The following is a 16,721-nucleotide window of genomic DNA, read 5'->3' as shown; positions in this document are numbered from 1 at the left end:
AGCAGGCTTGTTAACTGTAAGTTAGCAAGATAGTTTGCTTGGTTGCTAATGAAAAAATTAATTCCCGCAATTTGTTCAGAAGGCGTATAGTGTTGCTTTTTGTGGAGTAGTTTATACTCCTTTAGAGCCGGGTTTAAAAACTGGATGGTGCAATGTAGCTTATAAGCTACAATAGCGACTCTCTGTTCCCTGAAAGGTCAGTTCTGTCAAGACGGCTTGCTCGTGGTCAATGGCGCAATTCACCAAAGTTGAATTCAACATGTAGCTGGATTTCAGAATTTCAATTGAAATGAACTGATTACTGACTAAACGGTGCCATCTCACTGTTTTAAATGCTACTGTGATTGGGCCTCTAATCACGTAAACGTCACTGATGGCCGACATCGACATGACGCGGGTGTAGTATCATGCTTGCTCTTGCTAGAGGCAGCGGTTACTGGGGCAGAGCTACATCGACAACAATCACTGGTGAAAGTTCTTCAATGAGATCGTCTATAAAGCTGACGATCAGTTCTTTAAATCAAGTTTTACATTACTAACAAGACCGGGCGTTTTACCTTAATCTTTCGGATGAGCTTGTTGTCCTCGTCGTCCTCCGTGTCTGGGAATTCATATATTTTGATTTTGTGCTCCTGTATCTCCTTCATGATCTGACGAAGGGAGAAAGTAATCAGAATAAAGGAAACAAGGAAACACACCACATACAATCAAAAATGATTTTAATTTCTCCTTCATGTCTACAATCCTTAATCTTACTTGCTCGTTTTTCTGGGAGTTAGATCGATACCACGTTCATATGAAGTGATTAGCTTAGCTTAGCTTAGCATAAAGGATGGAGGAAGAATGAAACAGCCTGGCTCTGTCTAAAGTTAAAAAACATGACTACCAACAACTGGAAAGCTCACTAATTAACATGTTGTATCACGTTTGTTTAATCTGTACACAAACAGACACATTAGAGGGAGTTATGAACCGGAGTGTTTTACTCTGATGAACAACCGCTCATCCCATCCTTCCAGTATTTCCAGGCAGTGGCTATGCTGGTTGCCTGGCAACCTCGAGGTGACGACAAGAACCTGGGAAGTCACTGCACTCAGCTGTTGCTTGCTACCTTGAGGATTTTTGGAATTGGAGAGAGCCAGGCTAGCTATTTTCACCTGCTTCCAGTCTTTATGCTGAGCTAGAATAATTGCCTCCTAGCTCTAGCTCTATATTTGACACACAGAAATAAGGGCGGTATCGATCTTCTCATCTAACTCTCAGAAAGCTAATAAACGTACTTCCCATAATGTTCACTATTACTTGACATGTTTATGTTGCTTGCAGTAAGTTAATCAGATGCAAATATGCTACAAATGATTTTATATGTTCCAAAGTGACACACACACGCACAAATACCTGTTTTTTAAAAAGCTGGCACTCCTCTGGGGTCAGAGTGTCGGCTTTTGCAATAAGAGGGATGACGTTGACTTTGTCGTGGAGTCTCTTCATGAACTCGATGTCCAGCGGCTTCAGGCTGAAGGATAGACAGAAAGAAAAGTGTAAGAACAACAAAAAGCGACCCCAAAGGTCCAGTCATTTGCTATCCAGCTGAACAACACCTGGCCAGTACACTACACTGTTTTACAATTGTTTGCACTTGCCCATTTTTCCATTGATAATTTAATCTTTGCTTATAAATATGAATTACGAGCAGTCTGTTCTTAGGCAAGCGCAGAAAGTATTGTCTGACCCATCTCACATCCTCCACTCTGGGTAGGAGCTATTACCATCTGGCAGACGATACAGAGTCTCTCAATGCAAACTGAACTGTTTTAAGAACTCGTTTGTGCCCACCTCCATCAAAATGTTAAATAATGTTTCTTGAGGCTGAAGGGTTATGCAATAGCATCGTGGTGTTTTTATCTTTGTCTCTTATTTATGCTGTTTTTATGCAGCTCTTGTGCAATATGGGTAATGTGCAATATATGTTGTTGGTGGTTTACATTGTTTGTGTTTCTCTGTTTAAATGTGGAATGTTTTTATTTATTGATGCTGCTGTGGAGGCAGCTGATGGTGTGCAGCACTTGAGTCCAAGACAAATTTCCCCACAGGAGACAAAGTGTATCGCATCGTATCGTATCGCATCGAATAGATTTACAGTATTTGTGTGTTAGCAACAGGTAACTGTTTTGCAGGTCCTGGGTGTACCCCGTCTCTCTGCCAGTGAGAGAGGCTGGTTAATCTCGGCACTCCTCATCTCTGAACAGGATCCACTCATAGAAAAATTGATGAATGAAAACTTGAAATGGGTTTGTGGTTGATTTCAATGAAACAACGGAATGATACATGGATCAGCAGTAGGGATGCACAGATACCGATACCAGTATCGGGTCCGATACTGTGCTCATGTACTCATACTCTCAAAACGGCTCCAACACAACGGCACCGTTATCACTTTACGGCAACTTGACGTTAACCTCTCATCAGCATCTGTCGGGTCCTATTGCACACGCTCACGCTCCACCGCCCCGACGGTGCGGGCGAGACGAGACTTTCATTACGCCACAGGGTTTTGCTTGCAACCTCTGACTCACGCGTGCGTTAGACTCCTTGGTCCTTGTTTCAAGACGGGTCGGTTGGGTTGCAGACATCAGACACCCGCCGCCTTGTACGTGGGCTAAGCCCCGCCCTGGTGGCACGACGCGGTTGGGGCGCACTGAGGACAGTCCGCCCCGGTCGACAGTTGCACCGGGAGCAGGGGGCCCCGTCCCTCACCGGCGGGGAGAGAGGGCGCAGTGAGGACTTTGTCCACGGCCTCGGGAAGCACCCTCGCCACGAGCCTTTCAAACCGACCTAGAGCCGGTCGCGGCGCACCGCCTCGTATGCGGGACTCCCCAGCCTGCCGGGTGTCGCTCACACCCTCCAGCTGGCTGTTAACGAGGGTCTTTTGGCACAGAGAGGTACTCGTATCGGTACTCGGTATCGGCGAGTACCCAAATGTAAGTACTTGTACTCGGTCTGAAAGAAAGTGGTATTGGTGCATCCCTAATCAGCAGCCATGTCAGGCAGGGTGACACATCCTGTGAATGAGGAATTCATTTATGAGAATTAATCTAAAGAAAATGCCACAGTGGGCTTCATCAATGCATGACTTTTCAAAGTAAAAGCAGTTCAGTGGGTCACCAGCAGAGGGCCAACCAAGTCCATTACATTTAGCCCACAGCAAATACACAATGAAGACAGCTGAGACTTTTTTGTCTCATGTGTTCTTCTTCTGTGGTAACAACTAATGGTTTTGTCTTGCTAGGCTGATGAGGGATTGTCTTTGTAATCCTCCCATAGGCTCACCATCTCTGTCTCAATGACAAGCGGGACTCATACTCAGTAGCGTGGCCAGAAACAAGAGTGCTCTGGTGGGCGTGAGGTCGGTGGGCCGTGTGTGTGGAAAATGAGCGTGTTCTGCATAATGGGAGAAAATTATGCAACAATATAACTGTACATTGTTGAATACTTGTATCCAGTTGTGCCCGTATCAAAGCAATCATTTTCATTTATGTACATTCAAGTGAAGCATGCTGTGTCCCGACATAGTTCTGTAAATGTATGTGTGTCTGTGGGTAGAGGGGATGTTTAGGTACTCAGGAATGCAGAAATACAGGACAACAAAACAGCTGTTCAGTGGTTCACTAGTTCACAGAGGGACACGGAGACAGAGTGCATGTATGAACTAGTTGGAAAGAATGGGGTCAGGTTGGTGTACAGTCCAGCATTAGAGGAGTCCTGGAGTGAAAGATAAAACAGGAGTCAGAGTGTCTGTCTTAAAGACCGACTGTCAAGGCACTCAAAAGGTCACTCCTTTCAGAGTTAAACCATAAATTGTCTCTACACGCTGACAGTGATGTATACAACTAGCAGCACTCACTGCTGGTTGGACTCGCTTTTGGAACTTTTTCCTTCCTTCTCCTTGTGGTATCTTGGTATATAAAATATCAGAGACAGGCAGAGCTTGGAAACATGAGCATGCAGTTTACTTCGAACGCAGGATTTATGGGATTTCAAATTTTACAGCCACGTCAGTGACTTTTGGAAGCAGCAGTATGCAACTAGCACAAATTCCTGTAGAGTGACAGCAAAAGCACAACTACCTGATATATTTACCCAAAGAAGTGAACAATTGCCCTGACATTTACCGTCAGGGCATCAATAGTTAGCTTGAATGTATCCTGGACAATCCTGGAGTTCAAGAGTGAGGCATGCCACGGCCATTTATTGTCATTTATAGAGCTGTCAAATACAGAGAAGCGTAGTTAACTAAATTCAAACTATCATGCACTCACTAAACTTACATCGCTGTGCAAAGCTGCGCAGAAACCATAAACTGTACATAAGAAGCGGACGTAGTCACCGTGACGTCTGGTTGGTTTGTGGACTAGTCTAGTTTGGCATTTTGGCCGTCGCCATCTTGTTTTTTTTGCAACCAGAAATGACCCGAGAGGGTGGAGCAAAGTAGGGATGTGACGGTGATGACATTTTCCCACCGGTTAATAAACTTGTGACAACATCGGTGTTGCCGATTACACCGGACATTTAACAAGAAAAGATGACGGTCAAGATGACACTGTTGGGCCGCAGGTTTCCACCCGCCGCTGCTCCACTGCGCACACCGGCTGTGACCGCTCCGTCCTCCGCATGCCGATTGCCTCATTAATGTTATGGTTCCCTTTACAGCATCGGGTTTAAATCTGAAATATTGCCAAATAAGCACTTTTGCTTTTCGCTTCGACACCAAATCTTCCGCCATCGTCTCGTCTGTCAACTCTCTCTCGTCCCTTGTGTGTGAAATAAGACTCCTGCTACTCTGAGCTGAGACTCCGTACGGATCAGACGCATTCACTTTCAGTTTGTACACTACACTACTATTTTTGTACTACACACTATTTATTGATAACACGGTGCTGATAAACTAAATGGGTTTTATTTCTGTAAAAAAAAAATCAAAACGACAGTGGGGGCGGGGCGGTGGGTACGTAATGTAATCAAGCCTGATGTTTCCTTACACATAAAAGAATGATCCCTGTCACTTCCACACAGTGAGGCATACAGTTTATTAATTAAACACTAGTAACGGATCGGTACTCGGCCCAGGTATCACTATCGGGACTGAAAAAGTCAGATCGTTGCATCTTGGTCAACCGAACCAAACTCTTTGGACTCCGCTCTAATGGACTAGCCGCTATGCAACTTGGTGACACGTTACGGAAGAAAAGGCAGAACTCCCTTTGGTGTGGACTTTGGGCTTTGTAACTTTGCAGACCATTTACTTGCATAAAAACTATACTAAAAAAAACACACTAAAGGAACGGGTAAAAGCACAAAAGCATAATAGGTCCCCTTTAAAAATAACTATATAGAAATAGCCAATCTTCTTGCTGATGGTCTTGTTTGCTAGTGTAGGTCACATAGAGGCATCGGCATTCAATTGAGACTGTTTCATAACCAGTTAAAAGGTCCTCACAGTAACTTTAATAGCAAGCAACACATTCACACACTTTCTGGCTGATGCTATTAAAGAATGTCATTTTAGACACCTTGCATATGACTCATCTCCGCAGATTTAGAAACAATCCAGGGATGATTTAAATCTCCGTGGATCAAAGTTAGTCATCGTTAAACCCGAGTGGAAGGATGGATTTTGGGTTCCCACATTTTTACCCAGGCTGGTGCTGCTGCAGCTATACTGACAAACAGGGAATGTTCTAGATGCCAAGTGAACACACACACACACACACACAGACACACACACACACTGCAAGATGAGAGAAGACAGAGTGTGTTTGTCTGTGATGAGAGGCCTGCCTCTGTGAGCTGCTCCGAAGCCTCCGCTCTGATTGGGTGATTCAGGGATGGAGAGCAGAACTCTACTGAGCATGAGCAGAACTGGGTTATATAACCTTTGTGGGTCACAAACACTGGCTGGCAGCCTCCTCATCCATGGCACAGACACACAGACACTCACATACTCACACATACCAGTTTGCTTCAGCCTCAGAGCTCGCACAGCTGGCAGAGGACAGGAAGCTAGAAAAGGTAGACTCGGGGGTCTCTGAGCCAAAGAGAGGTCATAGAGTCTGCAGGTTTTCATCTCATTTTAACACCGCATCAATTGATTTCACTGACTGGCACAGCACCGTCATTTGGATCAGTACAGAGGAATGTGGGTTAATAACACCTCTGAATACAAATAGACATCTCGACCAGAACAAAACCATCCTCCCCCACATGCCGACTGCTGCTTCTAAAATGCTGGCTGCAAAATATTTGACTTCACCTGGTTAGAACTATGATACTGAATGAAGTTATAGCCTATAGAAACTAGGTCGAATGTTGCATTGATATTATGTTTTGTAATAGTGTATTGATTCTCAAAAACACTTTTAACTAGTAGTTTACATGCAAGTATTAACTCAGTCAATACTTTATTTCATTAGCAAAGATATGCGCTCACTCATTGTAGTGCTACGATGTTGGATGTTACAGGGACTGTTAGAAATGCAAATGCTGATCGCACTGTGAAAAAGTAAACATTTTGGCGGTGTGTTCTTCAGACTGACACTTTTCCTAAAATTAAATATAAAAAAAATATCGCAATACATCGCCTTGCTAACAGTATCGCAATATATTGAATCACAACCCCTGTATCGTGATTCATATCGTATCGTCATATTCTTGCCAATACACAGCCCTAATAGAAACTTAAATCTGCTATAATATTTTATTTTTAACAATGGATCAAATGACTATTTTTAATGTGAAAGGGGTCGCTTGTAGTGACAGACCCGCAGAGAAATACCACCGACTCTGTAGTTAACCTCAGTGTTTTAGCGTCTCTCAGATTCTCTGATTTTTTACTGCCCATATAGAACTACTCTCACTGCTTTTATCCGTATAGTTTCCAGCAGCAGCTATTTTCAACAAATAAGCTCTAACAAACCCTCTGTACACTACCAGCACCAAATGGCAAGCAGACGAAGTTAGCAAGTAACTGGTGAACATAGCATGAGGCATTTAGCAGGAGTTGGTGGAGACCAAAACGGAGCTAAAAGCAGAGTGAATATTGGACCTACATTCATTAGGTGGCCAGAAACACAACTATAAATGAATGCTAATGTTGCTCTGTTTCTGCTGGATGCGTAAATGTGTTTTTTTTATTTTATTTTCAGGGACAATGCACATTAATTCACATAACTCATGTGCCAATGTTTGGCAAAAGTTAGCGATAAAAACAACAATAAAACACAACACCTAAAATTTGAACAGCAAAACGTGAAGCAGCTGAACAGGATAGAATAAGACAAGCATCATGTTAATAAACAAAATCCATTCATGGCTAAAAAATCCCCCCTCAAACACTTATAATAACTTGTGAGTTAATACTTGGGCTGTCAAAGTTAATGCGCTTGCTCACAACTTGCAATTTTTAGGTTGTAGCGGGCTCAATTTTATAGCTAGAGTGAAGATACTGGTATCAAATGAAACCATAAAACCTTCAGGAATCCATTGGTACCAACCATGTCATACTAGCTTGTAAGGAAGGAGGCTAAATGACGCTCCAAACTAACACTACATTTTTGCAAGGAAAAACTGGCATGGCCATTTTAAAAGGGGTCCCTTGACCTCTGACCTTATGATATAAAGATTTAAGCAGGTCATAGTCAAGTCAGCACACTGACACACTGACAGCTGCTGTTGCCTGTTGGGCTGCAGTTTGCCATGTTATGATTTGAGCATATTTTTTATGATAAATGGAGTTTGTCCAGGTTAATGCAGGTTTAAAGATCCATTAAATAGACACTTGAACTTCCAAAAAAACTGAGCATCTTTAGTGACCTCACACTGCACTAGTGGTTGTACAAGGTCCGAAATTAGCCCTCGCCACCCGCCAAATGCGGGTAAATTGTTGGCAGTGGCGGATAAAAACGGCATGTCATCCGCCACTTTGGCATGCAGGGAAAACGCTGGGGATGTGAATAGAGAATCGGTTCCTAGTTGTCCGATTCCTTGGCATCTCATGCCTCCGTGTGTATCGATTCCTCTTATTGATGCTTTCAGACAGTTACGCATGCACAATGACGTAACGCCATACGCACGCTGTCATCATGTTTCAGTTTGTTTGGGACCGGAGCGATGGCTGACAGCCTCAGTGTCTCGTTTAGAGCATTTTATCTCATTATTGCCTTATTTTGTCTCACCTTACTTCACGTTACATCTACCTCATCTTATTACACCTTTGTCTCATGCAGACCTACCCGTGTCCAGAGGGCGCTATGAAGTACAGGCAGCAGTGGACTCTGTTGTCTGGCATGGATCTGCGGTTCACTCTCGACTCTGCATTCAGGAAGTCCTCGCACTTACTGTCAATGTAGTTGATGACTGGCTGCCAGCTGGAAGATGGAGGAAAGAGGGAGGACATTAGATAACAACAAAGAACATATGATCATCTGGTATTTTTGGGAAATGCCAGCGCTCCTCACCAGTTGCTGTTATCCACTGCATCTCCAAAACCTGGAGTATCGACAATGGTGAGTGTCAGTTGGACACCTCCTTCCTTTACCAGCACTTTGGACTGCTCCACCTGAAACACACAAAGTTGTTGCAGTGTTCTCATCATCTTTCTGCATTTATGTGGATTCAACACACCCACACACATTGGCCTGCATGTTTAATGATGTGACACTATCCTCTTCCACTCAGGACACTGATGATACATCATGGCGCTGTAAGTGCACCCACACAGCCTGCTGGGAGATTCAGAGATACCAATATCTGCTGCTGTGTGCGTGTGTGTGTGCGTGTGTGTGTGTGTGTGTGTGTGTGTGTGTGTGTGTGTGTGTGTGTGTGTGTGTGAGAGAGAGAGAGGAAACTCTACTCCTCTCCTTCCTCTGAGCAGCTCATATTTGGAGCAGTGATGGTGTTTAGGTATGGGATGGATGATTACGACTTCCTCACTATACAGGCCACTGATTCTATGCAGAACTCCAAACTCTTAAATGGAACTGCTCCTGGAACTGACATGAGGTGGCCAAGCTGAACTTCTTAAAGAGCAGCTTTAAATCTGTTGCATTTCTGACCATATTCAGCTGTTCTGTAGTGTCCTCAATAGCAAGGGGCGTAGGTATAACAATAACCGTACAGAACAACTGATAAGTTGTATAATTAACCCAAAATAGTGAACGTAGTAACTGCAGGAAGTTTTATGTAAAGATTTGTGATTTGTGTAATTTTGAGCAGATTATTTGCATCAGCGATGTGTTTTCCTGTTATCTTTAGGAACTTTTAATACAATTCTGTCTACATTATGTGTTTTATTTTTTTATTTTTAACAATCATACATACTTAATAGGCTTCTTTCTGCAGGACGAAACTGTTCAGCTCTGCTGCATTTGCGTAAAGGGGAACTCCACCAATTATACCCATCAAAGTCTGTTTAATACAAATATTATATTTAGCTCCAGAGGGAGCTGCACCAGATCTGATAAATTGCCTCAAGTGATGTCACTTGAGTCAGTATTGGTTGGGGCTGAAGTCTACAGGTTTGAAGGAATTGACCTCACCAGCCTGCTCCTCATCTATTCTTGAGGCTAGCGTCTTGAGACTACGTTAGCTGATACTAACATAACACACCGGAATCTCTCTGATGAACAGTTTGCAGTTGATATGCATTGTGGGGAATGTAGTTGCCAGGTTTTGACAAAAAAGAAGAACGCATGTAATTCAAAAAGACAATATTTCTGGTTCTGCTGCATTGTGCAAAAAAATAACTGTCGATCACGACTCCACCAATGTTACTGGAGTGCGATGTTGTATCGGTGGAGTAGTCTTTTCAGCCTCGCTAATTTGAAAGTCTGTGACCCAGCAGTCATGTTGAGATCTGTTGAGGAAATACCAAGCACTGCCCACCAGCGAGAGCACAGCCAATAGGAACGCTCTCTCTCTCTCTGAAATATCCTGTGATTGGTCAAAGTCTCCCGTCACTAGGCTAGATTTTCTAAAGCCTGAAAACAGAGCCATGAGGAGGAGCAGAAGTCTAACTTTCTCTAAGAACACTTGAATTACAATATGCTGAAAGGTTATTATGGAATCTTTTGCCCAATGATGGTGAACACTTCTTGCCTACTGCAGCTTTAATGAGGCACACAGTGCTACAGTAATTCAAGATCCAACATATTGTTGTAAAGAAAATAGCCGTTTGATTGATTCGTGTGTGGCTTTACTGCAAAAACAGCAAAAAGCCGACAAACAAAACCATTCCATCTCCCACTTCAGTCACATTGATTCACGTTCGGTCCCACAGATCCATCATTTCCTGCAGCTCGTCCGCCGTTCCCTTCACTTCGCCACATACTTTCACAAGGCCATCTAGTTATTTTAGGATCACCCCTTTAACTCAAACTACAGTCCTCTCGCTCTAACACAAACATTCTTCAGCTTCCATAAACCTTCAGAATAATCTGTCTGACTTTACAGCTGAGCATATATATATCCCCGCACCGCAGTCAGTTGACATATCTGAGCTTCATTGTGCATCCAGCGTGTGTGTCCAAAATGTGTGTTTGTACTGTAAGTGTTTGTGCATGACATGTCGGCCATCTCAAAACCAAATCTGCTATTTCCACCGTTTCCGCGAAGAAAAACAGATTGGGAGAAAACCTCAAAAATGCCGTCAGTCTCAACACCATCATTTAAAAAGAAATCGGATCTTGGGGGAAAGTGGGTGAGCGACAAAGCATGAGAGATTGTTCTGGAATATAAATACTCTGACCCCGTCTCTCCCCCTCAGCCTCAGACCACAGCACCCGTGGCAAACACACTAACTGCAGGGCTGTACGGTAGCTTTTTTTTTGCACATAGCACTGGAGCTATGGTGGCTGAAAGTTTTTGTAGCAAACGGCACAAAACTGTAGCACGAGTATAAAAGTATCAAGTAAGTCCACTCTATTTTCAGACTATTCAAGTTCTGTTAGGGGGGGGCATACGAAAATACAGTTTAAGAGATATTTTCCATGGCCTTTTAAAGGAATATAATACAGAATAAATGCAGACATTGTTTTAAATATAGGCCTTAGTATTTATTACCTCTTGGCCTTGAAGGAGTCTGTCTGTCTGTCTGTCTGTCTGTCTGTCTGTCTGTCTGTCTGTCTGTCTGTTAGCAGGATTACTCCAAAAGTTTGCGATGGATTTGAATGACATTTTTTGGAGGGGTGGAGTGTAGCACAATGAACAATCCATACGATTTTTGTGGCGATCTGGATCATGATCCGGATTCAGGAATATTGTTAAGGATTCCTATCAGCCTGAACATTAAAACCACAGGTTATAACACATGCGCAGAATAACTGATGACGTGTTGAATGATGTTACTTGGGTGAAACAACTATTTAAACTTTTAAATCCATTCATCTAAAACATCTCACTAATGTAGCTATGGATTTTCAGCTGAATTTTCTCACTCCCCAACCTACACAGATGCACTTCTGGAGAGCCGAGAGGCAAATTGAATAGCTGGCTTCCAGGAGGAGGCAGTTGTGTGTGTGTGCTGTGAATGTGTGGGTTATGCTTGCTTGTGTTAATGTGCAAACACGGCAGTGTACAGTGGAAGCGGGAGCCAAATCCTGCTGCAAAGTGATTTGACAAATGTATTTTAAGTGTGTGTGAGCAGTTTTCACAATTTATTAAACAAATTATTAATCAACTAAAGAGAGGATGATATTTTCAGCCTTTTAGCAGTGTGTGTGTCTCAAATTATGTATGACATCATAGTCAGTAGATTACTATTTATGTTTTTGCCGGTGGGTGCCCACATTTTTGGAATCCCACCAAGGTCATAGTTGTCACAGAATCAATTTTATTGTGCTTGCTTTAATAATTATCAATGAAATGTGACACTGCTCTGCTACAAATTACAACAGGCTACAGCAGCGTTTCCTACCAGATTTTATGAGACTCTGGTAGGTGGACCTTAGATCCTTTCCGTGCTGGCCTAGGCCTGGCCATGTGTCCTCAGTGATCCGATCACAAGTGGACAGGTGTGTGAACGCACTCAAGACGCATTAAGATCGGATCACTCAAACCACATTCAGAGGTGGTCTGGGCCACATATGGCCACATTCTTTTAGCAGTGTGTGAAGTGAATGTGTCCTGGGCCACATTAAGGACCTCCTACTCTACTGACATCCTGCTGGGATCCTGTCATCACTGTGCTCCTCAGGAAAACAGACTTGTCTGCATCGCAGCATGGAAACGGCTTCTGTGCTCTGCTGTATTCTGTCGGTACAACTGTATTTTATTAAAATATATCTTATGTGTAGGCTACATATCTACAGATTATCCGAAGTGCATTATTATCATATTGTCGGAGATGTGTTTGTGTTTTTGTTTTTGTTCCGCTGCTTTGCACGGAGCTGACACCCGCCCGCTCTCTTTCATCCCCAGCTCTCTCTGGAGCTCTGTACTCTGCTGCTTCCTGGCAAAGGCAGCGGTGCCGGCGGCACGGAGGTTCCCGGGGACTGCCAGTACAATAACCTTTTATTTTGATGTTAATAAAATGTACCCGAATCAACGAACATGTAGGATATTACTACTGTCATTCCTGTAATATTACATCACAACGTCTGCTGTATTAGCCGTGTGTTTACTACGTGTTTATTTGCATATAGAGCAGGGAAGTGAGATCCGATCACAAGTGGTCACTGGAGACGCATGTGGAGACGCATTGTAGGAGGAAATGCTCCCGGCGAGGGCCAACCAGCATCGGGGAGCGGTCCCACGAGGGGATCCCCCACACCAAACCCCTCTGGGTCTAGGTAATTAATGGAAAACACTGGGCTGCACCACACCAGCACACAGTCTTGAGGCTATTTAGAGCTGTAACAATTCTATTTGGATGGTGATTCATCATAGACATTATTAGTAGTATAAATAAATACATTTTTTTGAGGATGCAATTTGATTTATTTATGTATTCATTGATTTTTTTGATCAGCCTTCCCCCCCGTTGGGTGTCAACTTTTTCGGTGAGAGCACCCACGTGATCATAATGTCTTACATTATGTCAAATTGTGTCATTTTCTGGTTTGCATCATGTGTTATATGTGTATGTGTGTGAGCGTGGGTGGGTGTTACGTTTCATGGGAACATTCTTGCCCTGTTACTGACCCTATCAGGCCCGAGGGGGAATACGGGGACTCCCCATTCTCTGTTTTTCTTTGTCTCTCCCGAGTCACCTTTTACTAACCCATCACTGCCTCAGTCCTCATATACACACACCGCAGCTCTGTCCAGCTTCCTCCCGCAACCTGCTTCACTCTTTTTCCCCTCCTGGCTGCGTCGCTCCTGTCCATAACTCTTCTCTTTTTTTCCCTTTTAGTAGTTCCACTCACTATCTTGTTTTCTCTCCTCCTTCAACAACAGCAACCTTCTCCCTTTTTCCAAACTGCTTCTCCTCCCTCGCTCTGTCCTCTGCTCCCCACTGCTGCTGCTGCTCCAGATGCAGCGTCCGTCCTCCTCCTCCTCAGTTTGACATGACCATAAAAGGACAAAACCGGGCCCTGTGGCCTGGCCGTTTCCCTCTTCGTTCCTCCATCCTTCTTTCTTGCTCTCCTTTTCCACAATACTCCATCCCTCTCTCCATCTCTTGTTCCCTCTCTCCGTGCTTTAACCTTTTACCCTCGCTGGCAGCATGACAACTAGTACCGTGCCAAGTTACCAATGTGGCTTTGTCTGAAAATATTCTTGTACAGCTATACTTTCATCTACAGCGGCCTTGACCTTTGACCTCCCAAAATCAAATCAGTTCATCCTTGAGTCCAAGTGGAGGTTTGTGCCAAATTTTAATAAATTAAATCAGGGTGTTCCTGAGGTATCACGAGAATGGAACGGATGTGAGGTCACAGTGACTTTTGACCTTTGAAATTGAAATTGAAATTGACCCAAAAGGCGTTCCTAGGATATCATGTTCACGAGAACGGGACACACGGACAGACTACCTGAAAACGCTAAGTAATGCCTCCGGCCACGTTTTGGGTGACATTCGTCAACTTGCCTTTAAAGTAATGAAGTCAGATTTAAGTAACACATTTGCCAACTCTGGTTCTCGATAGTTAGTAAGAGTGGGGGGAAAAATTGATTCCCCTATGTTTTTTTTTTATGTGGAGGTAGAAGGAAGTTACTGCTTTTATTGTTGTAGTCTGAGTAACGTGACGTCATATCCGTTCCGTATCCTTCAAAAGCAAAACAAACAGCAGCGAGCCATGTGGAGACGCATTCTAATGCCAGGTGTGAACAGACGTACTTAGAGCTGTCCACTTGGATCACTCAGAACGCGTGTTAATACCAGGTCTGAAGCTCTGAACAGGGCAAAAGCTCTGATCGGCTCGGTTGTTTTCCAACCGGAGGAAACAGCTGTCAATGAGCACGACGCTAGACTTATTTGAATTTCTCAGGTCATCAGCGCATCATCAACTGAGGTCTGTCTCTGGTATAAGATCTGAACATTTGACCTACTTACAGCCTAAAATTTATCGTGATACGTGAACTAAACTTAAAGCCCCTCCCCTCCAGTGTATTTTGACTTTTCTATATTTCATATTTATTTGAGTCATTTCCTGACTAAGTTGATCAGCCACACTATTTGCCAATTTTTTTTTTGATAAATAATTTAATTTTGTGCTCAAAGTAAAAAAAGAAAGAAAAGAAGGTTGTTGCTAAAATGTGATAATATGACGTCTGACTATAGTAGAAGCTGCAGGTCAAAGGTCATCCTCCAAGCTGCAGGCGCTCTCATGCTCGTTTGAGTCTGAGCAGCAAACTGATAAATCTGTTTATCTGTCTGTTTGTCTTTCTAGTTAGTTAACTGGTTAGGTGTAGTTAGTTAGCCCAACTTGTTGCATTAGCTAACTGAAGGGTTTCATTTTATTTTTTAGTTTCCGCCACCTTAGTTTAGTGTGTTTATTTTCACCATGGAATTTGTGTGTACGGTGAACGGGTTCAGTCAACGCAGTGAATTACACAAAATCCCTCCGGCAGAATTAACACAACACACTGACTGTCTCTCACTCCCTCTCTTCTTTACCGTCTCCTCTTGTTGGAGATAAATTAACAGAAAGCAGCCGCTACCGGCGGTTTGTGGGAGCGAGTGAGAGAGAGTCGGTGTGTTGAGATAATTCTTGTCTCATTTGTGGGCTGATAAACAGTAAATTAATCTAAACTGGGTTGAAAAACAATGCAATCTGGTTGCCATGGTAATGAATTACATCTGACAATTAACCACACCCCCATTCTCTGTTTGAGAAAGAACGTTGACCAAAAAACAGGAAGTAAAACTGGCTGGAGGGGGGGCTTTAAAAATCAGGTGTGACGCCAAATGAGTCTGTAATGGGCCTCGAAGCTCAGTAGCCTCACCTGCACCGTCTTCTTGATGCGCAGGGAGGGCCCGGGGTAGTCCTTGGAGTACAGGTCAGTCAGGAACAGAGAGTTGATGAGTGTCGACTTCCCAAGGCCAGATTCACCTGAGGACACACATTTAAAAATTGAATAAAGTTAAATATATAAATAGATACAGTTATGAATTTAATGCCGTCTCCATTTTATGGCACAGCGATGAAAATCCAGCATTTCAGATTTTATTTGACATGAGCACAGCAAAATGGAAAGACAGCCTGCTGGCCACATGTTATGTGCAGCATGCATTCATACACTCAACTACAAGCAGACACACATGCATTAAAAGTCATACACAAAAGCACACACAGGGCCTGGAGCAGAGAAAATAAAGTCGATTCATTGTCTGTGAGGGAAAAGGTCAGGAGCTCGACTGCCAGCGAGGAAAGCTTCCAGATAGAGGGAATAAAACATTTCCTCTCCACCTCCTGTTTACTCCCTCCCTCACCATCCCCATTCATCCACTCTTCCTTCGTCCCTTTCACTTCCAACTTTACATATAAATCTTCCTATTTCTCTCCTTACTGTGACAACTTTCCGTTCACTGCTCCCATACTAATGTTTTGAGACTCAGCAGTCACACAAACAAAGTTAACATTTACATGACAAAGAACACAGCCACTCCAAACGTACACTCTGCATACGCTCTCACATACACAATGCCGTGATTAATGGCCGAGCATATGGCTCGTGTCCCGTGAAAAGGCGTTGGAGGACTGTTTGGTTGGAGGGAAAGACGGCCGCTTGTCCTAGCAAGACCTCTGACTGATTCCCAATGTAACATCATCCTGCTTTTAGCCTTTGAATCTGACGCCACTCCGACAATTTGGGACCAAACACCGACCAGGATAGGTACACAGTAGCCGACCAAACATTTACAAGACAAATATTAAGGAGGGAATCCTATTCCACACATGATCTATCAGATTTATCAGATAAAATAAATCCGTGCTTCGGTACCGGTAAACCATTTGTTACACAGAATTGGTGCTAAATTTAACCATTTTTTTCCACTCGAGAATTGATAAAAACGATCGATAATCTCTCTAAAATACCACATTAAGACACCAAGACCTCGAGGAACACCATAGAAAAAGCCATGCTGTGATTTGGGATCAAAAACTTTTGACATTTGGAGATTTCTGCAAGAATTGCATTTTTCTGCGATTGGATGGCGAGCACTTCTGTTGTGTAAACTGCTCAGAAACCCCCTTTTTGTCAATCTAGCTAGGAAAGCCATCCAT

General features: G+C 43.4%; 1 protein-coding gene and 1 long non-coding RNA gene across 3 annotated transcripts in view; one reads left to right on the top strand and one right to left on the bottom strand.

Annotated features, from left to right (window-relative positions):
• LOC141765587 (septin-7-like) overlaps nucleotides 1-16,721 on the bottom strand; it is a 60,921-nt gene that overhangs the window by 17,722 nt on the left and 26,478 nt on the right. For both annotated transcript variants that reach the window (XM_074631668.1, XM_074631667.1), the window contains exons 3-7: nucleotides 15,439-15,545; nucleotides 8,514-8,614; nucleotides 8,289-8,423; nucleotides 1,399-1,516; nucleotides 558-650 (exon numbers count right to left, since the gene is read on the bottom strand). In XM_074631668.1, coding sequence (XP_074487769.1) covers nucleotides 558-650; nucleotides 1,399-1,516; nucleotides 8,289-8,423; nucleotides 8,514-8,614; nucleotides 15,439-15,545 — 554 coding nt within the window. The remainder of the gene's footprint in view (nucleotides 1-557; nucleotides 651-1,398; nucleotides 1,517-8,288; nucleotides 8,424-8,513; nucleotides 8,615-15,438; nucleotides 15,546-16,721) is intronic.
• The window catches only part of LOC141765594 (uncharacterized), a 371,017-nt gene continuing 366,919 nt past the window's right edge, over nucleotides 12,624-16,721 (top strand). The window contains exon 1 of the long non-coding RNA XR_012593536.1: nucleotides 12,624-12,721. This is a non-coding gene — a long non-coding RNA (uncharacterized LOC141765594). The remainder of the gene's footprint in view (nucleotides 12,722-16,721) is intronic.

This window comes from Sebastes fasciatus, chromosome 4, assembly GCF_043250625.1.
Source record: "Sebastes fasciatus isolate fSebFas1 chromosome 4, fSebFas1.pri, whole genome shotgun sequence".
Taxonomy (NCBI): Eukaryota; Metazoa; Chordata; class Actinopteri; order Perciformes; family Sebastidae; genus Sebastes; species Sebastes fasciatus.
This window is presented reverse-complemented; position numbering and strand designations above follow the sequence as displayed.